Consider the following 27,928-nt stretch of genomic DNA (forward strand, 5'->3'; position numbering starts at 1 on the left):
GACAGGATATATTCAGAGTGTGCAATTTAGGATTTCTTTCTTCTTTCTTTCTTCTTTCTTCTTTATTTCTTTATTTCTCTCTCCCTTCCTCCCTCTCTCCTTCCTCCCCTTTCTTTCTTTTCTTTCTTTCTTCTTTCTTCCCTTTCTTTCTTCCCTTTCTTTCTTTTCTTCTTTCTTCCTTTCTTTCTTTCTTCTCTTTCTTTCTTTCTTTCTTTCCTTTCTTATTTCTTTCTTTCTTTCTCTCTCCCTTCCTCCCTCTCTCCTTCCTCCCCTTTCTTTCTTTTTCTTTCTTTCGTTCTTTTTCTTTCTTTCTTATTTCTTTCTTTATTTCTCTCTCTCCCCCTTCCTCCCTCTCTCCTTCCTCCCCTTTCTTTCTTTTTCTTTTGTTCTTTCTCTTTCTTTCTTCCCTTTCTTTCTTTTCTTTCTTTCTTTCTCTCTCCCCCTTCCTCCCTCTCTCCTTCCTCCCCTCCTTCCTTTCTTCCTCCTTTCTTTCTTTCTTTCTTTCTCTTCCCTTCCTCTTTCTTTCTTTTTTTCTTTCTTTCTCCTTCCCTCCCTCCTCTCTATTTTCTCTCTATTCCCTCACTCACTCCCTTTTCCCTTTTCTTTCCCTTCCCGATATTCTTTACAATCGGAGTTGGACTGGGCTCGGGGTTTTTTTTTCCCCTTTGGGGTGGGGGGTGTCACCCCCCCCATCTCCTCCACTAGCATATTTCATTTTGAAAGGGTGAGAGGGCGGGGGGGTCTTCTACCTTGAAGAGTGGCCGGGCCGCTGGTGGAGATAAAGACCCGGAATTCAGAGGCGTTGGCTGCATTGGTGAGGAAGTGTTTGGGCCCCAGCTGAAGGCTGAGCCTCGACGGGCCGTGAACGACAACCTGGGAAAGGCAGATGAGCGAAGACGGTAGAGAAAATGTTTTTTTTTAAAAAAAATAAACTTGTCTTCAGAAGCTGTTTCCGAACTCGGAAATGGAAATTATATCCTATTAAAATGAGGAATTTTAAGGAGGGATTTTCTGACACTGAGAAGAATCAACCCACGGAACAGAAGTTGCCTTCAGAAGTTGTGAGAGCTTCATCCCTGGAGGCTTTCAAGAAGACACCGAACTGCCATCGGTCAGAAATGGTCTCAGGTCTCCTGCTTGAGCCCTGGGGGTTGGACTAGATGACCTCCAAAGTGCCTTCCGACTCATAATTAACTAATTTGGGATTGAGGGAAAAGTCCTATAAACCTTATTAATAAATCATTGTTTAAAGACGGCTATAAAGTTATAATATTGTGTGGGCCTGGAGAGGAGAGGTGAGATAAACAGTAAATAACCTTTAGTTAACTACAATAATAACAATGAAATGTTAATGGACAATATTTAATGATACATACAGGTGTGTTACGGGGGGTGGGTGGGAATGCCTAGATATCTTACTTAACCGAATTAATTTTAGAATATGTTATAAAGGTGCAATGTTATTGGAGATCTATTGAGATTGCAAATGAACGCCAGTAGGTGGTTGTGTCTTCTAATATAAATGATTCTATACAAAAACGAGTTTAAACAATGGTAACTAAATGAGAATTATGGTACAGAGATAGTAAAATACATTACTATTCTTTCTTGACTTAAAATGTACAACCTGATTTGAATGAAGCATATGGAAGAAACGCACGGAATATATTTGTAACCGATCGATACGCTTTCAACAAGATGTAATGAAAGATGATTATTATTTTTTCTGTTTAACTAAAACAATAAAAAACATTTTCTCAAAGTGCCTTCCGACTCTGTTATTCTATATTCAATGGGGGACAGCTTGCACTCAAAACTCTGGGAGCTTCAGCCCTGGAAGCCTTCAAGAAGAGACTGGACTGTCATTTTCAGAAATTGAATTGAATTGAATTGAATTTTATTATTTGTATGCCGCCCTTCTCCGGGAGGGACTCAGGGCGGCGAACAACTCAAAAGGGGAAAAAGGGGAACATAGAACAGAATATAAATAATTAAAATAGGCAAGAATCACACAACCACACATTCGAGAGGGGAGGGAACTCATCACCCCCAGGCCTGCCGGCAAAGCCAGGTTTTGACAGCTTTTCGGAAGGCCTGGAGAGAGGTGAGGGTCCGAATCCCTGCGGGGAGTTCATTCCAGAGGGCCGGAGCTGCCACAGAGAAGGCCCTCCCCCGGGTAATAGCCAGGTGGCATTGGCTGGTAGATGGCACCCGGAGGAGGCCAACCCTGTGAGATCTAATGGGTCTGTGGGAGGTAATTGGCAGCAGGCGGTCTCTCAAGTACCCAGGTCCAATACCATGAAGGGTTTTATAAGTTACGACTTATAATGGTGCAGGGTTGGACTAGATGACCCCCCGAGGTCCCTTCCAACTCTCTTAATCCGTTCTCTGTTTCTACAAAATTAAATATTTATTCATACGCATCGCAAATATATACACGCACACACACACACAACGCTTCTACCTCTCGGTACGTTTTGACTATCCCTGGGATTTCGTGGAAGACGGTGGCTTTTCCCGGGCGCTTGGCGAACGTCGCTCCGCTAGCTACGTCCATCTCAAGCAGGCCGCCGGGGCTGACCTGCCAGGTGCCAGGCTCCCCTAAAAACAAGAGAGAGGAGACCTTTCCTTGATGGGCAGAAGGAAGCAACGGGTGGGATTCCAGGCGGCTAAAGTCTTTGGAAGCCGCAACGGCGCAGTGGTTAGAGGGCGGTACTGCAGGCTCTTCCTCCCGCCTGCTGCCTGCTGCCTGCCTGCAAGATGGCAGTTCGCCTCTTGGGGCGATGTCTTGCTTAGCAACACCGAGCAACTGAACGACAGTAGCGGCAAGTAAGGTCGTAAAAATGGGGCAGAACTCGCTTCACCAAGGTCTCGCTTAGCGACGGAGATTATGGGCTCGATTGTGATTGGAAGTCTGCAGTGTAACTGGGAGTAGGGAGGCAGAGAAGAGCAAGGATTGGCTCATCCTCGCTGACGTCCTTTCGGCCCCAAAAAGCAACTGGAAGCCATCTTTCACCCACTTTCCACTGTGGGGGAAATGGGACGGGGGAATTCTACAGAGTATGGGTGATACGTAGCCATAACAACATTCTTCTGAGAAAATCAAGGTCATCGTGTCCTCTGCACCTGGCAATGAGTGATTGGAGCACGGGATGGACTTGTGGGTGTTGGGGGAAGGGTCTTGGACTTTCAGCTGGGTGGGGAAAACCTGGAAGCTGTCAAGATTCAGGTTTTCCCAGCTGTGCCAATATGACAACTCTAATAAAATGGAGCTTTGGGGAAGCCCAAGGCTCAGAGTTTTATTTTATTACTTGGAATCTTGACAGCAACACTACTCCCCACCACCACCACCCAGGAGACCCCCCCCCCCCGCCGCTGTTCCACTGACCTTCCTGATTAACCAGGGGTGTGCTGAAGCAGACCACATCCCCCACAGCCAGGGGGGCGGAGAGATCGGGCCCGATGGCGTGTTCCACGGGGACGGAAATGTAATCGGCCATGCCCGGGTGCCTCTCGTCCCAAACCCCCACCAGCGTCACGCCTCGGTTCACGGCTTGAGCGGTGTAAGTGTAGTTCTGGTTGCTGGGCCGGATCAGCAAGAGGTCATCCCTAAAAAGAGGGGAATGAACCACGGGTCGCCCCCGGCTGACAACCGCCAAGAGAGCATAAAGTTTCCCTGGCGCTCCTGAAGGGAGTTTTGACCCGTCTTTCTTTTCCCGGGAGTGAAGTGGAACACCTGCGGTTGCAAAGTCAGCCCCATGGTTGTTAAGTGAGTCTGGATTTCCCATTGTCAGGAGGTTGCAAAAGGGGACGACCGGAAGCTGCGGCCGTTATAAATATGAGCCGGTCGCCCAACGTCTTAAATTTTGCTTGCGTGGCCACGGGGATAGTGCGACAGTCATAAGTGTGGGGGGGGGAAATCTTAAACCACTTTTTAGCATAAATAGAATACAATAGGAAAAAAGGAATAGAATGGAATGGAATAGAAGAATGAAGGAATAGAATAGAATAAATAAAATAAAATAAAGGAATGGACTGGGATGGGAAGGGAAGAGAAGAGAATTCTTTATTGGCCAAGTGTGATTGGACACACAAGGAATTTGTCTTTGGTGCTGATGCTCTCAGTATACATTAAAAAAATCATAACGAATTGTAAGATACATCACTCAATCAAATCATGCTAGGAAACAATATTGTTGTAACAAAACCGTTGTAACGTCAGTCACTAAACCAACTGTTGCAAATCTACTCAACACCCCCATCCTCCCGGCTGTTTTCCAGAGGTGTCCATAAAGCCTCCCCTTGAACCTGCCTTTCCCACAGGGGACAACGACAGCATACCTGTTCAAGGCCAGCTGCAGCTGGTTATTCTGGGCGTGAAACCTGACCCCGGCGCTGTCGAAGAACCGAACGGTGAGAGTCAGGGTCATGCCCAAGGGGAACGCCAGCAGGGGCATCCGGGCGGCGGTGTAAAGTTTTGGGGTGCTGCTGAACTGCAGGTAAGAGACCGGGGCCACCTGGGTAGAAAACGGGGTATTCTCAACTCCCCGGGGATGGAGGAGCTCCCGCGCGGGAAGAGGCAGGCCTCTCCCGTAGTTGTCCCCTGTCCCGTCCCGTCCTCTTACCCGCACACCCGTGATGACCGTCTGGTTGACGCCGAAGAGCTCCAGAGAGGTCACCTCCAGAACGGCCGTCCCCGTGACGGCTCCGGCCTTCAGGAGGCCGTGCCTGTCCTCTTCGATGACCGAGGAATTGGGGAAGCACTGCAGGATCTGGGTGCTGACGAAGGCAGCCCCGTCCCTAGAGAGAGGAATGGGAGAGAGAATGTAGGAGGACGGAGCGGGAAGGAGGTCTTGGAGGTCTTCTAGTCCAACCCCCTGCTTAGGCAAGGAAGCCCTACACCACCACTTCAAAGCCCCCAATTTGGGTAAGGAAGGGAGGAAGCTGTGGGGGCTCCATCCCTGGACAACCGTTTGGCTGGAATCGTCCAAGGAAGAGGTCCACCACCTGTGGACTGTGATGGGCTTGCAACTGGGATGCGGAAAGGCCTCCAAGAGCCCATCTGTGTCCAAACTGAATGGGCCGAACTCCCCTCAACAGAGAAGGAGGGAGGGATGCGACCCCATATCTCTCCAGCCTACAACGCAGGTCCTTTCAGCAGTCCCAGGAAGGCCCCCACCGCTCAGGCGAGGACCCCGAAGACACGGAGAAACATCCAAGGGGCCTCTAGGACCCTCTTGAAGGATGCAAATGACCAGCTGCCTGCAAGGGATTTAAATCCTTCCATTCCTCACCATCCAGTCAGAGCTGAAGGAGCCACTCGGGTGAGAAACGAAACGTCTTCGAAGAAAAAAACCCAAGAAACTCCTGGGGAAAAAAACCACCTTTGGGGGGGTGGGGGGACGACACAACCATGACCTGGATGAGGGAGAATCTCCACAGGCAGTTTCGAAGTCAGCCTCATCTACCTAAGGCAGGCTCCTGATTTCCCACCACCTATGCGGAGAAACGCAGTGCTGTCCGTGTCTGAGAACCGTTCCTCGTACCTGTTTGTAAGCAACCTGAGCTGCGAATTCATGGACATCAGGATCTGCTCCGCGGGGCACTCTGGAGAGAAGAGCTGAAGGTTGTCGAAGACCTGTAAGGGTGGGGGGGAGAGAGAATGTGAGAGAGGGAAGGAGGGAGGGAGGGAGATGAAGGGACTTTCAGCAGCACAGGAGAAGACGGTGCCTCCAATTTCAACATTCAAGGCTGCAGGTTTTTCAACAAAAGGTTTGCTCGGGATGGTATCAGGACTCTCTGCTGTAGGCAGAAGGTTGGACTGGATGACCTCCAAGGTCTCTCCCGGACCTAGGATATTCCTTGGGAACAGCCAAGGCTGAGGAAGGCAGACCAAACTGCATTCTTGGCCGGGAAGGGGGTGGTGGAATAGATGACCTCCAAGTTCCCCCTTCCAGCCCTAGGGTCCCTCGGGAACAATCGAGGAAGGAAGACCAAGAGAAAGTGAAGAAGTGCCCGCCGATTCCCTCGATTCCTTACCAGGATCTGCACCTCGTCCAGGAGTTCGGTGACATTCCCGTCAAACTGCCCGGCTTCGGCGTCCGAAGTCCGCACCGCCACCCTGATGCTGGTCCTGCCCGCGGCTCTGGTCCGGACCCCCATGGCGAAATTGCTCTCCGGAGGGAGGGCCAGCGAAATCTGGTGGGGAAAAGTCGGTCGAGGGTGGTGAGGCGGGCGGTATATTACAAGTGGCAGTCCTCAACTTAACGACCGTGACTTTCTGTTGCTCGGTGAGACACCTCTTCGGGAAGTTTTGTTAAAAGTTTTTGTTAAGGGACTGGCCGCCGTGGTTGTGTTAGTCACAAGGTCGTTAAGCCAAAGGAGATCGCGGGGGGACACAGCGACCGTCGTAAAGACGAGTCAGTTGCCAAGCGCCTAAAAATTTGGATCCCGTGACCACGGGGGATGTTGCAACGGTCGCAAGTGTGGAAAATGGTCTTTTCCCTGCCGTCGTACCTTAGAACGGCCACTAAATGAATGTGATAACGTTAAGTCGGGGATGGACTGTCCTTGTACGCGAAATAAATATATTTAAATATCAATAAATATAAATATATTTATATTCTTTTTTAAAAAAAAATAAAAATTTTAGTTTATTTTTACACAAACAATTCATTTCCCATTAACCAGTGTGTCGTTGGGGTACAGAATATTTTGTGCCAATGTTAAAATATACAATCTTATTCGTTATTTCACCTTGGCTTAATTTCCAATACCTTACGTGTCTAATATCACACCAACCCCATTGTAATTTATTTAACTCTATTAGTTACATTGACAATTTAACGCATTTTCAACACTTTCTTGGACTAGTCATTCTTATATCTCTTCTCTAACCACCGATAATATTGATATTTATAGCCTGACGCCCCCGAATTCCTCAGCTAGCTGAAGTCCACTCATCTTAAAAGATGCCCAGGTTGAGAAACACTGCAGGGAGGGGGGGGAGGGGCGTATGTGTGTGTGGCTAAAATGGGGTCAGAGAGTTTGAAAGGAGGGAGGGTCTTTCATACCTCCGAGTGTCTGGGGAGGAGGTCCAAGATGTCCCGCTTGCTCACTGCCCAGTGGAAGGTCAGGGGTGGACGAGAGTTCCCGAAGGAGAAGGGAGTCAGGGTGCTGGTCAGGCCCACAACGTACACAGGCATCTGCAAAGGGGAGATTAACAGGATCACAGAGTCGGGAGGGACCTTGGAGGTCTTCTAGTCCAACCCCCCCTGCTCAAGTGGCGGTCCAATCTCTTCTTAAAAACCTCCAGTGATGGAGGAGGGAATGAATGAATGAATGAATGAAGGAAGGAAGGAAGGAAGGAAAGAAGGAAGGAAAGAAGGAAAGAAGGAAAGAAGGAAGGAAAGAAGGAAGGAAGGAAGGAAGGAAGGAGAAAGAATAGTGTTGGAAGGGATCTTGAAGGTCTTCTAGTCCAACTCTCTGCTCAGTATACAGTATCAACCTTGTTAACTCTGAAGACTGTTTATTATTTTAAATAGTTTATGATTAATGTACATATATTTATATGTATGTGTATGTATATACATGCATATGTATATACATTTGTAGGTAGGTAGGTAGGTAGACAAACAGACAGACAGATAAATGAATACATAGTTTATATAATAGGTAGGTAGGTAGGTAGGTAGGTAGGTAGGTAGGTAGGTAGGTAGGTAGGTAGGTAGGTAGGTAGATAGATAGATAGATAGATAGATAGATAGATAGATAGATAGATAGATAGATAGATAGATAGATATAGATAGACAGACAGACAGAGAGACAGACAGACAGACAGACAGACAGATGATAGTTGGACACACAGACAGATAAATGAATACATAGATTAGATGATAGATAGATTAGATAGATAGATAGATAGATAGATAGATAGATAGATATAGATAGACAGACAGACAGACAGATATAGATATAGATAGACAGACAGACAGAGAGACAGACAGACAGACAGATGATAGTTGGACACACAGACAGATAAATGAATACATAGATTAGATGATAGATAGATTAGATAGATAGATAGATAGATAGATAGATAGATAGATAGATATAGATAGACAGACAGACAGATAGATATAGATATAGATAGACAGACAGACAGAGAGACAGACAGACAGACAGACAGATGATAGTTGGACACACAGACAGATAAATGAATACATAGATTAGATGATAGATAGATTAGATAGATAGATAGATAGATAGATAGATAGATAGATAGATAGATATAGAGACAGACAGACAGACATACAGATAGATAGATAGATAGATAGATAGATAGAAAGATAGAAAGAAAGAAAGAAAAATAGATAGAGAGAGAGATAGAATAGATAGATAAATAGACATAGGTGATAGAGATAGAGGGCACCTTACATTAGTGACCCACAGATTTTCACGGACGAGGCGTGAGACACAACGGGGTGACCCGCTAGACCCACCTGGGTGCCAGTGACGAGTCGAGTGGCCGGGGCGTGGATTCGAATCATCCGCAACTGCACCACTTCCATCTCAACTTGATCCTGAGGAGGGAGACGGATTGAGTACGTCCCTCTGGAGACGACATGCGGAGATCGATGCCTCCTCCAGCCTCCGTCCGTAGGTCGTCCTCGACGTACGACCGCAGCAAGGAGGCCCGAATTACCCTCGCTAAGCAAGGCGGTTGGTGGGCCACACACCCCCTTTTTTTCCCCAGGGGTTTCTAAAGGCCACTTAAACGGCCTTAAGTCGAGGACCACCGGATTTTCAGGTGCGCACATCCACCCTGCCACCTTGGGGCCCATCCGGCCCGTTGGGTTCTTCAACCCATCATCCCCTCCTGGCGAGGAAGGCCAAGCAGGAGGCCTCGCGGACAAGGACAGTGGCGTTCACGCGTGGATCCCACAAGGAAGGAGAAGCGATGGGCTTCGGAGTAGGTGACCGTCAGAGATGGCCGGGAGGGGAAGAGGCCCGGAAGTGATAAAGTCATCCCAGGTGAAGGAAGCATTTGCCAGCATCCCCCCCCGCCCCGACCCCGGAAACATACCTGGGAGAAGACAATGACTTTTCCTGTATCTTCACTGACGGCGCGAATGGTGCCCAGGATAAAGGCGGTGCCCACCGCCTTGGCCGTGACTTGTCCCAGCCCGTTTACCTCGGCCACGGTTCGGTTACTGATCGAAAAGTGGATCAGGGATTGAGGCTGGGGACCCCCTTCCGACATCACCTGCGGTTGGAGGCAAAAAACGACGGGGGTCAGGAAGACCGCTGCACGGGGGGGGGGGGGGTGTCTTCTTTAAACACCCCCCAAAACTGATCCCTATTTTCCACTACGGTGAAGCTATCTTAGGGTGACAACACGCATTTGAGGAGAGGCCGTGACCCACAAACCAGCATTGTCTGCTTGGGATTCTGGACTCACCTGCCACATGTTGTGGGGGATGAGGGTCATTTTTTCGGGGAGCAGTCTGAAAGGGGGGAAAATCTGGCAAAAGACACAACGGCGTCAAGTTATTTTTGGGAGAGGGAAAGGATTTTTTTTTTTTTTTTTTAAAGAACATGGCAGCATCTGATTTTACCCAACGGACCGAGGGACAAGACGATAATTCGCGATCCCCTCTCTAAAACAAAAAATAATAATAATTGAGAAATCTTTCAATTCTGCAAAGCTCTTCTCTGACAAAGGTTTTAATTTGTAAAGCTTTTTTTAAAAAATTTGCAAATCTTTAAATGGTTAGTGGTTTGGATTGGCAAATCTTTTTAAATTCACAAATCTTTAAATTGATGAGAAAAATTTACTGGCAACCCTTTTAAATTGATAAGGATTTTCGTTTGCTTTAATTTGCAAAGCTTTAAATTCATAATGATTTTTATTTGCTTTAAATTGCAGATCTTTAAATTTATAAAGATTTTCACGTGGCTTAATTTTCAAACCTTTTAAATTTATGAAGATTCTCATTTTCTTTAATTTGCAAACTTTTTAAATTTATAGAGATTCATATTTTCTCTAATTTGGAAACCTTTTAAATTTATAAAGATTCTCATTTTCTTTAATTTGCAAACCCTTTAAATTTATAAAGATTTTCATTTGGCTTAATTTGCAAACCTTTAAAATTATAATGATTGCCGTTTGCAAATCTTCTAATTTGCACATCTTTTAATTTACAAAGCTTTTAACATATCCATCTCCGGGGAAGATGAGCGGTTCAAAACTGTGGGGGGAAAAATCGATCGATTGATCAATAGAAAGTTTGCAGCTGATTTCGTAGACATTGGAAAAGTCTCATCCAAGCAGTTTCTAACAGGGCTAACTTTGAGGGTTAAGGCCCGTGTGTCCTTACCTCCACTTTCCGTGGCGAGGACATGAATTTAACTCCTGTTTTGTCCCAAGCTGTGGCCACTAAGGTCGTCTGCCCAACTGCCACGGCTCGGAGCATGTAGACTTCGGAATAATCGCCGAGTTCTTCCATTGGCCTGCGAGAACCAGAGGTGAGAGACAAAGAGAAATTGGGAGGGACCTTGGAGGTCTTCTAGTCCAACCCAGTGCTCGAGCAGAGGGCCCGATATCATTTCAGATAAATGATTGTCCCATCTCTTCCTAAAAAACTCCAGGGATGGAGCACTCGCAACATCTGGAGGCAACCTGTTCCCCTGATTAACCCCTTCTCAGCTAGAGAGGCATTCTTCCCCTTGTCCTGTTCTGATCTAGGCTTCCCCAGTGTCACGAAACCGAGTCCTCGTCCCGATAAACCCCTTTTATTTAATTGACAGTGACTTCCTCTCCAGCAAAGTCTTTCCTCTCCCACAGTCTTTCAAGATGGGTCACAATTACCGACCTTTCTCAGGCTTGGAGAGGGGCCCAGCAGATATCTTTCAGAATGCTTGGCAAGAAAGCAGGAAAGAATTAATTGCCTCCTGCAAACTCCACTCCCCTGTCGCTCCTCTTTTATTCACTATGGGAAGGGCCATTCATCGTCCACCTGTGGCCTTACTGCCAAGGCGACCCTTGTTCTTTAGCTCTTCCCTTCGTCTGGCAACTCTGTCCATGCGCACACTGGGAACAGGCTCCAGCTGTTCTTCTGCCTCACTGATGTCTGACTCTGAAGGCAGCTGATAACTGTCAGACGGCCCTGGCCCCCTCTCTGCCTCCGACACAGATTTGATTTGATTGATTGATTTTATTATATTTATATGCTGCCCTTTCCCCCCGAAGGGGACTCAGGGCGGCTCACAATTCAAATCAGGGAAGGGGCGGTACAGACAGAAAATAAAAGACAAAACATAACAATACATAATTTAAAAACACACAACAGTCATACCATTTGAGACGGGGGCAACAGCTCTTTAGCCCCTGGCCTGTCGGAACAGCCAGGTTTTAAGGGCTTTGCGGAAGGCCTGGAGGGTGGTTAGGGTTCGAATCTCCACGGGGAGTTCGTTCCAGAGGGTCGGAGCAGCCACAGAGAAGGCCCTCCTCCGGGTAGTCGCCAGTCGGCACTGGCCGGCGGATGGAATTCGGAGGAGGCCTAATCTGTGGCCTAATCTGTGGGATCTAATCGGTCTAGTGGAGGTGATTGGCAGCAGGCGGTCTCTCAAGTACCCAGGTCCAATACCATGAAGGGCCCTCATCTGAGCCTTCCCCAGACTCCAGGATTGGCCCAGGTTCCTCCCCAACCCTCCTCACTGTCTGAATCTGCTGCCACCTCCGCTGGCGGGCCACAACATGTCCTTGGGGCTGGCCGGAGGCGAGGAGGGTGACCAGGTCCTGCAAAAGGAGAAACTTACGTCAGGCTTACGATTGGAGAGGCGGCTTTCAGCTGGAGATGCATGTAGGCGAAATATTTGCTGCGGAAAGCCGAACGGTGGGAGCCCAGCACTCGCACCGAGACCAGCACCGATTTGCCAATCTCAACCTGGGGGGAAGAAAGAAACATTTTCATTCTTTGCCTTACTGTAAAGTTAATCCCTAAACAAGAGCCCTTCTTCCCTTACGGACATAACGAACCGGTTCGATTTTACGATGTTGAACTAGAGCTCATTTCGTGACATTCAAAGTTACGACGAGTGACCGAGGGCGGTTCTCCCACACTTACGACTGTGGCGCCACCCCCCACGACTGCGTGATTTACGTTCGGAGTGCTTCGTGTTTATGACGGAGCGCAGGCTTCCTTTGGCCGCCTTCCGACGCGCGCCAAGTTCAAGGGGGGAAGCCAGATTCGCTTAACAACCGTGTGACTAATTTTAACAACGGCGAGGATTCACTTAAGAAGCGCGGCAAGGAAAAGCCGTTATAAAATGGGACAAAATCCACGGAACAATTTTGGGGGGGGGGACTTGACAACATAAACATATGGCTCAATCGGGGTCGTAAAGTGCGGGCTGCCTGTAAATAAAGGTGGTGGACGTAGAACATGAAGGGATCCGTCGTAAGTCGAGGACCACGTGCGAAAGGTCAGCGGAATTAAGAAGGATCTGACCCCGGTGTGTGTGGGTCATTGGCGAGACAAGCCTGGATTGGCTGTTTCTTTAGATAGAACGGATCGTGGCTTAAGCGATGGCCAGGCCTGGCTCTTCCGACGTCCTCCTCACCTTGTCAATCAGATCCACCTCCAGTTCGTACATGTTTGATACTCGCAGGTAAGCCGTCGCCGGTCCTAAGAATGCGAGGCAGAGATCGTAGACCTCCAGGGCCAAAGAGCCAGGCAGGACGGGAACTACCTGGAAAAGCCACCATAAGTTCGGACTGGGAGGGTAAAGTCACAGCTGCCTTGAATGCAACGTCGTTGTTTTAATCAAACTGTAATCCCGTGGCAACTCTAATGGCGATGGTTCGTGCATGGGGCATCGTGGTTTCTAGGATCAGCATGAATACGCGGCCAGCAGCCACAGATAAATAAATCTTGATTTCAGGGATCAGAAGAGGTTCTGAAGAACATGGTCTGATGAACTTCTGATTTGGCTGGCAGAGCATCGTCTGAACTTCGAACGTGTCCTACAGAATCTCTGAGGTTTCAATGTATCCTACAGAAGACGGTCTGAACTTCCAAAATGTCCTACAGAACATCTTAACTTCCAAAGTGTCCTACAGAACATCTGAGCTTTCAGTGTGTCCCACAGAACATCAGAACTTTCAACGTGTCCTACAGAACATCTGAACTTCCAAAGTGTCCTACAGAACATCTGAGCTTTTAGTGTGTCCTACAGAACATCTGAACTTCCAAATGTCCTACAGAACATCTGAGCTTTCAGTGTGTCCTACAGAACAGCTGAACTTCCAAATGTCCTACAGAACATCTGAGCTTTCGGTGTGTCCTACAGAACATCTGAACTTCCAAAATGTCCCACAGAACATCAGAACTTTCAACGTGTCCTTCAGAACATCTGAACTTCCAAATGTCCTACAGAACATCTGAGCTTTTAGTGTGTCCTACAGAACATCTGAACTTCCAAATGTCCTACAGAACATCTGAGCTTTTAGTGTGTCCTACAGAACATCTGAACTTCCAAATGTCCTACAGAACATCTGAGCTTTCAGTGTGTCCTACAGAACATCTGAACTTCCAAATGTCCTACAGAACACCTGAGCTTTCAGTGTGTCCTACAGAACATCTGAACTTCCAAATGTCCTACAGAACATCTGAACTTTCAGTGTGTCCTACAGAACATCTGAACTTCCAAAATGTCCCACAGAACATCAGAACTTTCAACGTGTCCCACAGATCATCTGAACTTCCAAATGTCCTACAGAACATCTGAACTTCCAAAATGTCCTACAGAACATCTGAACTTCCAAAATGTCCCACAGAACATCAGAACTTTCAATGTGTCCCATAGAACATCTGAACCTCCAAATGTTCTACAGAACATCTGAACTTTCAGTGTGTCCTACAGAACATATTTTCAACTTGTAACTGAAGGGACAACCCCCAGCTTCAGGATGGCCGTGAGGATTGTGTGAAATTAAGGAGACAGGACAGAACAGGAAATGCCGGTCTCTCTCTCTCTCTTCCCCGCAGGAGGATCTCCAAGACCCACACGCCACCCGGGCACTCACTTGGATGGCGCTCTCCGTTTCCAGGTAGGTGATGTTAGCCATGTCCTGGGTGCTACTGTTGATGAGGAAGTACCCAGAGCCTTCCACCAGAGCAAACATCTCCTAGGGGGACACAAGCACCAGAAATGTTGCAAAGGCTTCTGAAACTCGAATGAAGCATCCTTGAGTGAAGCCGCCCTCGGTCCTACCTTTACATTGGGATGATTGTACATGGTGACGTTATCGGGGATCACCGTCACATCCTCAACCAGCAAGAGCTCCACGGCTGCAGAAGCGGGAGAGTTAGAGACCTCCTGAATGCACGACAAAATCAACAACGAGTGTCTAGGCAGGAGGTTCTGCCCACATGGAGGCTACTGTTCCTTCTACGCCAACAAGGTTGATTCTTTGGATTTTAAATCTCCGGGACCCATCAGATCCCTCAGAAGATCCTTCCCTTCAAAAGGAATACCATGTTTTTCGGAGTATAAGATACACTTCCCCACGCCCCTCAAAAGAGGGTGAAAATTTGGGTGCATCTTATACAGGGAATGCAGCCCCGCCCACTCGCTAGCCCCCACGCTTTGGCCTCTGCCTCCCAGCAATTTGCCTCCTTGCAGCAAACAGCAAATAGCCTGTTTCAGTTTAGCTTGATTAGCACAAGGGAAAATAAATCTGCCTCTGCCTCCCAGCAATTTGCCTCCTTGCAGCAAACAGCAAATAGCCTGTTTCAGTTTCAGTTTAGCTTGATTAGCACAAGGGAAAAGAAATCTGCCTCTGCCTCCCAGCAATTTGCCTCCTTGCAGCAAACAGCCTGTTTCTGCTTCAGCTTCAGCACGGCCTGATTAGCACAAGCAGCTGACTGTCGTCTCCCGACCATCAGCTGTTTCAGGCTGCAGGGATTGCCGTTGCCTATGGCCGCCTCCGTGCACCCCATTTCCCACCCATTCTGATCCCCGCTGCCTGGAACGGGCGGAAAATGGGGCGTGTGGAGGCTGAAAACGGGATGCGGAGGCAAAAAATGGGGCGCGCGCGAAGGTGTCAATAGGTTATGGCAATTCCCGCAGCCTGAAACAGCTGACTGTCGGGAGGCCCAACGATCAGCTGCTTGCGGTAATCAGGCTGTGCTGAAACCGAAACGGGCTGTTTGCTGTTTGCTGCAAGGAGGCAAATCGCTGGGAGGCCGAAGCAGATTTTTTTTTCTTCTTGTTTTCCTCCCCAAAGGAGCGTCTTATACTTTGGAGTGTCTGAAAAATACGGTATTTCTTCAGGATCCACAGAGAAGTTATGGAAGCTAGGGTTGAAATGGACCCTATTTTGGAGAACCAAACTTCTGGCGTCGCCCAACTGCCCATTATTCTCCATCTTGCCTTCTGGGATGACACCCAACAAGTCCTGATCTTCTCCTGTGTAAATGCTCTTTAGATATTTCAGAGTGGTCTATCGGACCCTCGTTGAGTTTTCCCTTCTCAAAGCTTACATGTCCCCCCCACCATCTTCTACACAACTTTCCCTTCATACTTACTTTCGGGCTGCCTCTCTCGGAATATTTCACAAAGTTGACGGCAATCAGGACTGTCCCTTTGATCTGATGGACCTCTAGCAGCTGGTGTCCTGGGAGGAGCCCAAAGGACAAGACATGAGGAGGGGAAGAAAAAAGAGATGTCAGAAGAAGACTTCGCTATCTGGAGAAGACACAGGTCCTCTGAGGGACATGTATTTTTACTGGGAGAGAAAATGGAGAGGCGCACCGTGGAGTCTAGTCTGTCCAGTCCCGTCATCCTTGTCCACCATCTGCATGGATCTCGGGTGAGTGAAGCGAGCCAGGCTTTCGTTGGCCGAGGTCCACTCCAGGATCAGAGAAGAAAAGTTGTCAAACTTTCTCCGGTGTTGGTCAAACAAAGCTAGCTCCAGAATGGTGTTCCTCAAACTGGACACTGGGACCTGAAAGCATTAAAAAAAAAACCCAAACCCGCTTCATTTTAGAGGCACACAGAGAAGAGTATTGGTTGTGGAGTCCTTGGTGTGCTCTGCTTACCAAACTGATATTGTTCCTAGTTGGGTAATGAAACAAGAAAACCAGAGGTCTCTTTCTCCTCCATTCCACAAACCCCTCTCCCTTCCAGCACTGATATTGTTCCCTAGTTGGGTCATGAAACGTCCCTCCTCCTAGCAAACCCACTCCTTTCTTCCCCTGATGATGTTACCTAGTTGGGCCATGAAACGTCTGCAAGAACGTTGGGGCTGTTGACCTCTGGATTGGGGTCCAGCCCCGCTTAGATTGGGTGTATGTTGTGTCTTTTTAAATTTGTCGTGTTTTATCTGTTTTTAATTTCTTTTAATTTCTGTTTCTGTAAGACGCCCGGAGTCCTCCGGGATTGGGCGGCCTATAAATTTAATAAACAGTTAAACAGAAAACCATCAAGCTCACAGAGACCCCACAATTCAACCCTACAAAGCTACAAATAGTCTCTTTTAAAGCAACGAGTCCCACCTTACGGTGAAACCAAGAGGACTGTTAATTTCGCAAAAGGCATCTTGAAGTGTCTTAACTCGAGGATTACAAGGAAAAGTTTCAGAGGTGATTCATCAGGATGGTAATTTTCTTTAACCCAATTCCACCGATTGGTAAGTTGATTTTTGGTGGGGCTGAAGAATTCGACCTCCACTAGGCCGATACGATCCCATAGATTAGGCCTCCTCCGAATTCCATCAGCCGGCCAATGTCGGCTGGCAACTACCCGGAGGAGAGCCTTCTCGGTGGCTGCTCCAACCCTCTGGAACGAACTCCCCGTGGAGATTCGTACCCTCACCACCCTCCAGACCTTCCGCGTGGCCCTTAAGTCCTGGCTGTCCCGACAGGCCTGGGGCTAAAGATTTCAACCCCACTCGAATTGCATGACTGTTGTGTTTTTAATGATGTATTGTTTTCCATGTTTATGACTTGTTTGTCCTCCCTCCCCTTGAGTTGTGAGCCGCCCTGAGTCCCCCCAGGGAAAAGGGCGGCATACAAATAAAGCATCTCTCTCTCTCTCTCTCAATTTGGCCAACCACATTCCACTCAGCTTCTCCAGCTGACCTTCTCGCCAAATCGCTTAACGTTTCATTGCATTAAGTTGATCTCTTATGATTTTTCTCGGCCAACGAAACCAACTTGAAAATTAAATTTGAAAAGTTAAGCGGCTGTTCCTTCAAAGGCCCACACGTTTCCCCCCTCCCCCAGACGAGAAACCGCCTCCAAGCAGCATTCTGCAAAGGGGGCTTCCCCACCCACACGTACCAGCTGCTTGTGGTGCTGAGGCAAGGGGCACGGCGGGGCACCAGCAGCCAGCTTGTACACAGGGGTAACGGCCATGCTGGCTGGGTGGGCACAGATGAAGTTGACTTGCACCATCTCCACAGCCGGGCTGGGATTGAGCACTCCGGGATGGTTGCCCACTTGGAAGGTGAAGACCTTTGGGGAGCAAAAAAAAAAAGGGTAGGAGGGTGGGTAGCCAGACTGAGATCTGGCAGCTGGGCTGCAGGGCAGAGGGCTACACGCAGCTGAAAGGAGAAGAAATCAGAATTAAGCGTTCGAGCACAATAACAAGAGCCCATGTTGGCATTCCTCAACCCAGGAAACGTGAAGATGGAATAAGAGAACAACAGTCGAAATATGTTCTGTAGGACATGCTTGGAAGTTCAGATGTTCTGTGGGACACACTGAAAGTTCAGATGTTCTGTAGGACATTTGGAAGTTCAGATGTTCTGTGGGACACACTGAAAGTTCAGATGTTCTGTAAGACACACTGAAAGTTCAGATGTTTTGTAGGACATTTGGAAGTTCGGATGTTCTGTGGGACACGTTGAAAGTTCTGATGTTCTGTGGGACACAATGAAAGTTCAGATGTTCTGTAGGACACACTGAAAGTTCAGATGTTTTGTAGGACATTTGGAAGTTCAGATGTTCTGTGGGACACGTTGAAAGTTCTGATGTTCTGTGGGACACACTGAAAGTTCAGATGTTCTGTAGGACACACTGAAAGTTCAGATGTTTTGTAGGACCTTTTGGAAGTTCAGATGTTCTGTCTTCTAGTCTTTTTACCTGTTCCCCCAATTCCAGGCAGGTGACTCGGTAAATGTACTGGTTCTGCTTCCTCCGAGCCGGCAGCCGGACCTCCGCCACCTGGAATTTCTTCTCGTCGTCCGTTTTCAGCTCCAGGAAGAAGCGGGATGGCTCTAAAACCCAGGGACCGGGCCCTCCCTCAAAGACCATCTCCTTCATGGAATGCCAGGTCACCAAGGCCAACTGGACAGGGTTGACGGCCTGGAGGAAAAGGGGAAAAGAAATTGCCGGAAGAAGTTTGGGAGCGGGAGTGGACGCACGCACAAACACACACACGAGCTTCCCACTTTGGACCCAGGCCTGGCCGAGGTCTCCTCCTCACCTTGAGGGGCTCGTAGGCTGCGAAGGTGGCGCTGGTTTCGAAGTACTCCTCAAAGACGGTGGCGCTGGCTGTGACGAGCGTGTGCCCCAGGGACTTGGCCGTGAGCTGGATGGTGGAGCAGAAGGTGGCGCCCGCTTTCTGCTTCCCTGCAAAGGCAGATCGGGGCCGTTCCGGGTTCCAGTTTTGGATTGGGGGGGGAGAGGGGACGACGAGGACCATAATCCAACCCCTTCCCCAATCTCCTGTAGCTATCGATCCCCCTGGCTCCGGGTTATAGAAAGTGGGAGACCGTGAGTTCTAGTCCCGCCTTGGGCATGAAAGCTGGCTGGGTGACTTTGGGACAATCACCAGGAGACAGAGAGTTCTAGGTCCTCTTTAGGCATGAAAGGTATCTGGGTGACTTTGGCCCAACCCCCAGGAAACTGTGAATTCTAGTTCCTCCTTAGGCACAAAAGCCATCTGGGTGACTTTGGGAGAATCACCAGAAGACTGGGAATTCTAGTTCCTCTTTAGGAATGAAAGCCAGCTGGATGACTGTAGGACAATCACGAGGAGACTGGGAATTCTAGTTCCTCCTTAGGCACAAAAGCCATCTGGGTGACTTTGGGACAATCATCAGGGGACTGGGAACTCTAGTTCCGCCTCAGGTCTGAAAGCCGGCTTGGTGACTGTGGGACAATCACCAGGAGACTGGGAATTCTAGTTCCGCCTTGGGCATGGAAGCCAGCTGGATGATTTGGGGCCTTTCCCTTCCTCTCAGCCACACACACACACCCCTTGTTGTTCTAATGGGGGGGGGAAACAGAAGGGAGGGAGGAGCTATTAGATAACGTTCTCCAGCTTGAGTTATTTGTAAAATAATAATAATAATAATAAGAGAAGGCGCGATCAAAGTAAACCTATAAACGGCTCGGTCGTTATGGTTTTTTTCCAGGAAACTTTTGCACGAAATCCTGCACAATATTTAATGGGAGACTCGTGGGGTCTAATTCCTTGCCCGTGAAGGCGCTCGCAAACCAGGAAAGCTGGTCTGATGTTAGCCCAGGGCGAGTTCTTTTACCTTCTTCGCTCAAGGCGAATACCCCTTGCTTGTCCGCGGTGACGTCCAAGGCCAGGAGCGAGCAGTCGGTGAAGGCGGTGGCCGCCCCGGTCTTCTTATCCACGTGGTACATGGCCAGCGGCACCTCCAAGTTCTGGCCGATCTCGGCGTCGGCGTGGAAGGGAAGGAGCTCCATCTTGGACAGCTTCAGCACAGACACCTGGGAGGGGGAAGGCGTTTGAAAGCACCTGGAAGGCTTCTCATCCTCCCACAGGGGTCTTCTACACCAGTGGTCTCCAACCTTGGCAACTTTAAGACTTGTGGACTTCAACTCTCAGAGTTCCTCAGCCAGCTAAAGCTTTGTTCATATGCGATTCGTTTCCAGTTATTTATTTATTTTTGCCCAAATCCCACCATTTCGTTTAGCTTATTCAGTTCTGAGCCGTCTACCCTAAACCTGTCGATGAGGCCTACTTCTAAGCTACGAGGTGCATCGCTGAGTGGTGACCTTTCCCGGCTTCCTTGCCAGGGGAACGAGCCGGCTCTTCGGCGCACTTGCCTGGATCTCTCCGAAATGGAAAGGATTCTGCACGTCTCTGGCCTGCACCGCGCTTTGCCCCTCGGTGAGTCCCGCGGCCACGACGCCTTTGACGGTGACGGTGGCCACCGACTGGTTGGAGGAGGTCCAGGTGAAGTTGCCGCTGCCCCCCTCCACCTGCAGAAAGGCCGGTCAGGCTTCAGAGGAAGCACGAGACACACAGACACACACACCCCAGGACGCCCCCTCCCCCCTCTAAATGGAGTCAAATGCCGCGGCTGACCTGGACTTTATAGCGGTACAAGAGATCCAGAGAATGGTAGGGGAAGGTTAAGAAGGAAGGGGTCAGCGTGATGGGGAGGTAGATCTTCATTTCTTGCTCGTGGCTGATGGGCGAGACAAAATAATCTTCCAAGCCGCTCTGCGGGCAGAATTTTTAAAGATATTTTTAAAGCAGCGCTCTTTTTTTTCCTCTCCTTCCTTCCTTCCTTCCTTCCTTCCTTCCTTCCTTCCTTCCTCCCTCCCTCCCTCCCTCCCTCCCTCCCTTCCTGAGCAGGAGGTTGGACTAGAAGACCTCCAAAGTTCCTTCCAACTCGTTATCCTTCCTTCCTTCCCTTCCTTCCATCATTCTTCCCTTCCTTCCTTTTCCTTTCTTCTTTTCTTTTCTTCCTTCCTTCCTTCCTTCCATCCATCCTTCCTTTCTCTCTCCCTTTCTGAGCAGGAGGTTGGACTAGAAGACCTCCAAAGTTCCTTCCAACTCATCATCCTTTCTTCTTTCCTCCCTTTTTTTATACCTCCCCTTCTCCTCCACAAACCCCATTGCCTTCCAGCACTGAGGTTGTTAGCTATTTGGGCCGTGAAACGTCTGCGAGAAAACCACCAAGCTCAGAGAGCAGCAAGGACCCCCACAAAACAATCTATGAATTATTTCAAAAATCCTCTGAATGGCCCCAAGTTCTTTTCTTGTTTATTTGGTTAAATATTTTAACGAGCTGTGCTAAATAGAAAATGGGCATGGCTAGTTTAATGAAAAGAAGGACCAGGGGAGACATGACAGCAGCCTTCCAATATATCTCAGGGGCTGTCCCAAAGAAGAGGGAGTCAAGCTCTTCTCCAAAGCACCAGAGGGCAGAGGACAAGAAGCAATGGGTGGAAACTAATCAAGGAGAGAAGCAACTTGGAAATGAGGAGAAATTTCCTGACAGTTAGAACAATTAACCAGTGGGACAACTTGCCTCCAGAAGTTGTAAATGCTCCAACACTGGAAGTTTTAAAGATGATGTTTGATAGCCATTTGTCTGAAGTGGTGTAGGGTTTCCTGCCTAAGCAGGGGGTTGGACTAGAAGACCTCCAAGGTCCCTTCCAACTCTGTTATTCTAAATTCACCAGGTTTGACCCTGTTCCAAACCCCCCATGCCCTGTTGCTGTTGTTTTTTAAAATCCCACGTCCACTTGGGAGATCAAATGTACTGAGTTGGCCCTCTTTAAAGTTATTTGAAGGATGACTTCAAAGTGAAGAACCAGGCGGGGGGGAAATCCCTCAACTGGGAAGAACCTTTGGTTCCTACCTGGAGAAGAACAGAGAGCAACATGGCTTTAATCACTGTCACGCCTTCCTTCAGGACCCGAACGATGTGATAGGAGCCATTTGTGGAAGATGTGAACTCCTCAAAATATTCCTGGGGAAACTGGTGAGTTATTCGGAGGTTCTGGAAAGGCAATAATAATAATCATCATCATCATCAAGAATGGAGAGTTGGCAGAACAAAGCACTGCATGGCCAATTTCTGGAATAAATAAAAGATAAAGTGGACAGTGAACAAACTTGGTTATGGTTGACAACAGGTACATTAAAGAAAGAAACAGTCACTAATCCTGGTTGCGCTGGAGGAGAGGTAAATCCGAATGGACTTCCTTAGAATGAGTTAAACAGGGTCACGGTGCAGGATTACAGGTAGTCCTCAACTTATGACTGGCTACTTAGCAAGCATGAGAAGTTCCGACGGACCTACCTGGGGAGCTGGATTCAACCTTCTGACGGTCGGGTCCCCCCATGGTGACACAGTTATGGTTACATGACTGTGTTTTGCAACGGTTTTGCTGAAAACTAGTAACGACTTCCAGTTTTCGGCAAAAAACTTCGGCCTGGGTTCACTTAAGGACCACAGTGTTTGTTTAATGACCATGGCATTCGCTTAGCGACTTCTGCACCAAGATCCTGAGCGAGGGGACAATGGGTTGTAACTTGAGGTCCACCTGTATCCAAGTTTTCTCTTGGAACCTACTCACATCGGAGGGGTAGACCTTGGTGCTGGATTTATCGAAAACTTCGACTGTGATGGTATATGCCCGCTTCACTTCTAAGACCCATCGGTTCCCCGGCTGGACCGTGAAGCCTGCAACGATGGAACGAGGAGAGGCTGAAGACGACGCCTTTCTATCCGGAAGTCTTCTTTCAGGTCAGAGAACGGACAAATGCCTTCTAGACCAGGGTTTCTCATTTTAAGATGAGTGGGCTTCAAATCCCAGAATGAGCAGAATTAGCATGCTGCTGGGGGATTCTGGGAGTTGAAGTCCGTCCATCTTAACGCAAGACGGCTGGAGATTCTGGGAGTTGAAGTCCACCTTTCTTAATGCAGGTTGGCTGGGGAATTCTGGGGGTTGACGTCCATCCCTCTTGAAATGACCAAGGTTGAGAAACACGGTTCTAGATGGAGCCACTGGAGGCTGAGCGTTCTTACCCAGAAATCCTGGTTCTACCACGTAAATGGTGCAGTTCGGAAGGCCTAGCGATCCTCGCATGTGGATGTCTGAAGGCGCACGTAAGGAATTCAACTTTTTCCCCCTTTTTTTTGCAACTGAAATGGAGATTCACGGCTAAGCCAAGGATCTCCAGATCCCCCTGGAAGGGTAGGCTCAATGCAAAGGGGAAAGGATTGGATGAAGGGGCTTACTCACAAGGAGAGTGCCATTTGCCCTTCACCACACTAAGTAAGTAAGTAAGTAAGTAAGTAAGTAAGTAAGTAAGTAAGTAAGTAAGTACTTAAGTAAATAAGTGATAGATAGATATAGATAGATAGATAGATAGATAGATAGATAGATAGATAGATAGATGATATAGATAGATGATAGATAGATAGATAGATGATATAGATAGATGATAGATAGATAGATAGATAGATAGATAGATAGATGATAGATAGATAGATGATAGATAGATAGAGATAGATGATAGATGATAGATGATAGATGATAGATGATAGATATAGATAGATGATAGATAGATGATAGATAGATGATAAATGATAGATAGATAGATAGATAGATAGATAGATAGATAGATAGATAGATAGATAGATAGATGATAGATAGATAGATGATAGATAGATAGAGATTGGTGATAGATGATAGATGATAGATGATAGATAGATGATAAATGATAGATAGATAGATAGATAGATAGATAGAGAAAGATAGATAGATATAGATAAGATAGATAGATAGATAGATGATAGATGATAGATAGATAGATGATAGAGATGATAGAAATGATAGATGATAGATAGATAAATAGATAAATAGATAGATGATAGATGATAGATAGATAGATGATAGAGATGATAGAAATGATAGATGATAGATAGATAAATAGATAGATAGATAGATGTATGATATAGATGATAGATAGAAAGATAGATGATAGATGATAGATATAATGATATAGATAGAAAGATAGATAGAAAGAAAGATAGATAGAAAGAGATGATAGATAGATAGATAGATAGATAGATAGATAGATAGATAGATAGATAGATAGATAGATAAGGGAGGGAGGGAGGGAGGGCCAGAGATCATGAGAATTACCTCCAGTGACCCCTAGCAAAAGATACTCTTATGGACAAAGGCCAGATTCACCTGGCCCAGCTGGAGGGCGGTGACCGTGGCTGTACTTGTGTCCAGTTGGGCCACCGGGAGAAAAAGAAACCCGTTTGGCGCCTTCACTTCATCCTGCAGTTCCAGCTCGTAGTGCTCCAGAGGTAGTTCGACCTCTGCAGGGGAAAAAAAGGGGGGGGGGGGGTTGGAGAACATTCTAGCAACATTGGCAGACGTGCTGTTTCCCCCACCCAACCACCCAAGCCAGTTGTGTTAGAAATCGGACCCAGTCCCAGCTTCAAAACTACTTCGTTCGGGTGGGATCTGCTGGAGATGTTCTCTAGGGCCATTGTGGACGTCAACTCCCAGAATTCCTCAGTGGAGGGACGCTGGCTGGGGAATTCTGGGAGTCGAAGTCCCACAGACCATCAAAAGTCTCTAAAGTTGGAAATCGTTGCTCTATCAAACACTCCTGCTCAGCGTATTCCCCACAAACAGGGCTCCTAGGATGGGTTTTAACCATGGCTTAACAGACAAACCACGCCTGGCTAAGAAGCTGCCTTAAGCTGGTGGAGTGAAGACCGCCACGTTTTTTTTAATAGCATTCATTGAATTTTCTAACATTTAAAAGACAAAAGAGAAACCCCAAATTTACACTTGTAAGAGCTTTTCCATATTGGTATCCATCTCCTTCGTAACAATCTTATTTACCAAAAATCCTACCTCCGTATCATTATCCTAAGTTGTATGCTTATTTAAAAACACTCTTGTGTATTTTACCGTGTGTACCTTAAGTTTTATGCTTACTCTCAAGCCAGGAATACTATCCACTCCAAATTTGATAGTTTCTTCCCTCTCCTTCATTTCCATAGACAGCCTATCCATCTCTGCGCATTCATAGATTTTCCTTCTTATAAATCGGGTCTGGGGGGGGGTAGTATCTGTTTGTTTCCAATTCTGTGCTAAAACGATTCTGCTTGCGGTTAATGTGTGTAGTATTATGTATTGTCATTTCTTTCCTCTCCTTTTTCCCATCAAAGGTTCCCAGGAGGAACAATTCCGGCTTCAACTCTATATTCAGTTATCTCTTCGAATCACTTTCTTATCTTACGCCGATATCTTCTAAACATGGGGAAGGTCCACCACGCGTGGTAGAACGTTCCCTGCTTATAAGCAGCTTTTGAGCATCTCCTCCAAATCCCCAGGAAAGCAGCTCTCCACGGATTCCAGATGTCCCTCACTCGCCCTGAACAAGCTTTGCGGTTCACCAAACAGGCCAAAAACAAGACGGGGTGGGGTGGCGGTGGGGTGTTGACCCCCCCATCTGCTTTGCTGCCGAAATGCAACTTTGGAAGGGAAGGGGGGGGGGAGGAAGCAGCGGCCTACCTGTGATCTTTCCCTGAACTATTTTGCCAACTCTGTACTTGATATAAGCTCCCACTAGCAGGAAGACATCGTAGGAAGGCATAAGGAAAATATTCTCCAGAACCAAGAGGCGCACCAAGGCTGCGGCAACTTTCTGGGCGAGGGGAGGGGAGGGGGGGGAGAGGAACAAAGCAGAGACTTGAGATGGGGCTTCTCAGCCCCCACCATTCGGTTCGGGGGAAATGGGCAGAGATGTCAAGCGCAGCCTCGATTTAACCAAGGGGTTCCGTCCCTGGCTGGCCCTGCCTTGCCACTGACACCCCCGCCCCCGCCGCCCCCCCAGGGCCCTCCTCTGCCTTACCCACCTTGTAAACAGACTCCTCGATTCGGACCTTGATGACGGCCACCCCGGTTTTTATTCCCGAGACCAAAATCCTGTCACCCTGTTTCTCCTCCTTTTCCATCTGGACGATGTAGTCGGGTGGGGAATATTCCGCCTCCGAGTATTTTAAAATCCTGGAGAAGAAGGGGAAAAAACCAACAATTCCAGGTTTCAAGGAAGACAAAAGGCACAGCTCCTGCAATCAATTGAACGTATGTCCATCCATCCATCCATCCATCCCTCTCTTTCTCTCTATATCTATCTTTATATCCATCTATCCGTTCTACCTACCTACTTACATTATCTATCATCTATCTATCTATCTATCTATCTATCTATCTATCTATCTATCTATCTATCATCTATCTATCCATCCATCCATCCATCCCTCTATATATATATTTATCTTAATATCCATCCATCCGCTCTACCTACTCTATCATCTATATCTATCTATATCTATATCTATCTATCATCTATCTATCTATCTATCCATCCATCCATGCATCCATCCATCCAGCCAGCCACACATTCTCCCATCTCTTTCTCTCTCTCCATCCATCCATCCATCCATCCATCCATCCATCCATCTACATTTCCCCCCCTCTCCATCCATCCATCCATCCATCCATCCATCCATCTACATTTTCCCCCCTCTCTCCATCCATCCATCCCTCCATCCATCTACACATTCTCCCCCCTCTCTCTGTCTCTCTCTGTCCATCCATCCATCCATCCATCCATCCATCCATCCACCTCCAACATGTTTGCTCACAAATGGGACTCAAATTTATCCTGGTTTAAGAGGCATTTTGTTCCCAGGATCATAGGCATCTCATAACAAAAGATGTGTCTCTTTTTTTTATTAATATTTTTTCTATAGTATAGTCTTTATTGTCACTGTACAAGATAAATACAACGAATTTTTTTTTAACTATCTATTACTAAGACTTTTTTAAACCTGTCTCTGCTTTTGGGCTCCTCCCCATTATATCAGAGAATCATTTTCCCCTCAAAGCTCAGGATCTCGCCGGACCTTATTTTCTTGGAGAGCTCCAGGTTTTCCATCTCGTCGTCCTTGGCAACGCTCCACTCAAACTCCAGGCCTTCCAAGCTGCTGAAGGTGTTCCCTGTAGAGAGAGGAAGACGAGGAAAGGCTCGTGGCCATCGTAGACGGGATGACTGTCCGGTATTCCGAGTCCCGAGCGGCTGGATTTTTAAGAAAAACCCCTGCATTCCGCCACAAAGGTGGAGTAGATTTTTCCCCTCCTGGTACCCAAAGCACCACAATGAAGGTAAAATGGTCTTCCAGAGAGAGAGAGAGAAAGACACGACTGAAAAGATACATTTCTCGGGCTCTGCCCGATTCAGACGACAGGGAAAGGTGGATTACAGAAAGGGTTTGGATGACAAATCTCTGGATTAAACACCTTCGGCATCTAAAGCTCTGACGCTCAGCTCCAAGGGAGAATCTTCCACGTAGATCTCCCGAGTCCGGGAGACGATTTCAACCTGCTCGATCAGATCCACGATAATGTCACAACGGAGCAAGTGGCCGGTCACTGGGGGAAAAAAACAACAACCACGACGTTTCTGCCAGCCAGCAAAAAAACAGGGTGAAGTCCACCTGACAAACCTTGCCTTAATCGTCTCGAATCTCATCTTGGAACGTTTAATCTTTGATTTAAAAGAGAATCTGAGAGAAAGTAGATTGGTGCTGTGGCCTGCTAGCAGCCAGCGGAGGTGGCAGCAGATTCAGACAGTGAGGAGGGTTGGGGAGGAACGTGGGCCAGTCCTGGAGTCTGGGGAAGGCTCTGATGTGGGCTCTGTGTCGGAGGCAGAGAGGGGGCCAGGGCCGTCTGACAGTTATCAGCTGCCTTCGGAGTCAGACATCAGGGAGGCAGAACAGCTGGAGCCTGTTCCCCATGTGCGCATGCGCAGAGTTGCCAGATGAAGGGAACAGCTAAAGAACAGGGGTTGACTTGGGAGGAAGGCCGCAGATGGATGGTGAATGGCCCCTCCCAGAGGGAATAAAAGAGGAGCGACAGGGGAGGGGAGTTTGCAGGAGACAATAAGGGGGAAAGATCTGTCCCTGACTTCTTGCCAAATATTCTCTGCTACAGTATGGAATTTGGAACCCCTCCATCCAGGCAGAGCTGAAGAAGCTTCCTGGGTGAGAAGTGAAATGTCTTCAAAGAAAAAAAAACCCACAAAGCCCCAGTTACCTCTTGAAAAA

The 27,928-nt window shown here is 47.7% G+C and overlaps 1 protein-coding gene across 1 annotated transcript in view; it reads right to left on the reverse strand.

Moving 5' to 3' along the window:
* Window positions 1-568: 568 nt before the first annotated feature.
* LOC116520012 (nuclear pore membrane glycoprotein 210-like) overlaps window positions 569-27,928 on the reverse strand; it is a 30,159-nt gene continuing 2,799 nt past the window's right edge. The window contains exons 3-34 of the mRNA XM_032234142.1: window positions 27,123-27,254; window positions 26,729-26,822; window positions 25,676-25,826; window positions 25,332-25,464; window positions 23,963-24,121; window positions 22,814-22,882; window positions 22,362-22,468; window positions 21,628-21,781; window positions 20,356-20,480; window positions 20,094-20,249; window positions 19,556-19,754; window positions 18,496-18,641; window positions 18,153-18,374; window positions 17,349-17,522; window positions 15,820-16,012; window positions 15,594-15,682; window positions 14,278-14,382; window positions 14,090-14,191; window positions 12,625-12,753; window positions 11,821-11,948; window positions 10,380-10,512; window positions 9,461-9,523; window positions 9,086-9,265; window positions 8,502-8,582; window positions 7,074-7,205; window positions 6,040-6,198; window positions 5,547-5,638; window positions 4,626-4,800; window positions 4,342-4,517; window positions 3,389-3,609; window positions 2,465-2,601; window positions 569-873 (exon numbers count right to left, since the gene is read on the reverse strand). Of these exons, the coding sequence (XP_032090033.1) occupies window positions 712-873; window positions 2,465-2,601; window positions 3,389-3,609; window positions 4,342-4,517; window positions 4,626-4,800; window positions 5,547-5,638; window positions 6,040-6,198; window positions 7,074-7,205; window positions 8,502-8,582; window positions 9,086-9,265; window positions 9,461-9,523; window positions 10,380-10,512; window positions 11,821-11,948; window positions 12,625-12,753; window positions 14,090-14,191; window positions 14,278-14,382; window positions 15,594-15,682; window positions 15,820-16,012; window positions 17,349-17,522; window positions 18,153-18,374; window positions 18,496-18,641; window positions 19,556-19,754; window positions 20,094-20,249; window positions 20,356-20,480; window positions 21,628-21,781; window positions 22,362-22,468; window positions 22,814-22,882; window positions 23,963-24,121; window positions 25,332-25,464; window positions 25,676-25,826; window positions 26,729-26,822; window positions 27,123-27,254 (4,478 nt within the window). The 3' untranslated portion in view covers window positions 569-711. The remainder of the gene's footprint in view (window positions 874-2,464; window positions 2,602-3,388; window positions 3,610-4,341; window positions 4,518-4,625; window positions 4,801-5,546; window positions 5,639-6,039; window positions 6,199-7,073; window positions 7,206-8,501; window positions 8,583-9,085; window positions 9,266-9,460; window positions 9,524-10,379; window positions 10,513-11,820; window positions 11,949-12,624; window positions 12,754-14,089; window positions 14,192-14,277; window positions 14,383-15,593; window positions 15,683-15,819; window positions 16,013-17,348; window positions 17,523-18,152; window positions 18,375-18,495; window positions 18,642-19,555; window positions 19,755-20,093; window positions 20,250-20,355; window positions 20,481-21,627; window positions 21,782-22,361; window positions 22,469-22,813; window positions 22,883-23,962; window positions 24,122-25,331; window positions 25,465-25,675; window positions 25,827-26,728; window positions 26,823-27,122; window positions 27,255-27,928) is intronic.

The sequence above is a fragment of the Thamnophis elegans genome, chromosome 17 (genome assembly GCF_009769535.1).
Source record: "Thamnophis elegans isolate rThaEle1 chromosome 17, rThaEle1.pri, whole genome shotgun sequence".
In the NCBI taxonomy this organism is placed as follows: domain Eukaryota; kingdom Metazoa; phylum Chordata; class Lepidosauria; order Squamata; family Colubridae; genus Thamnophis; species Thamnophis elegans.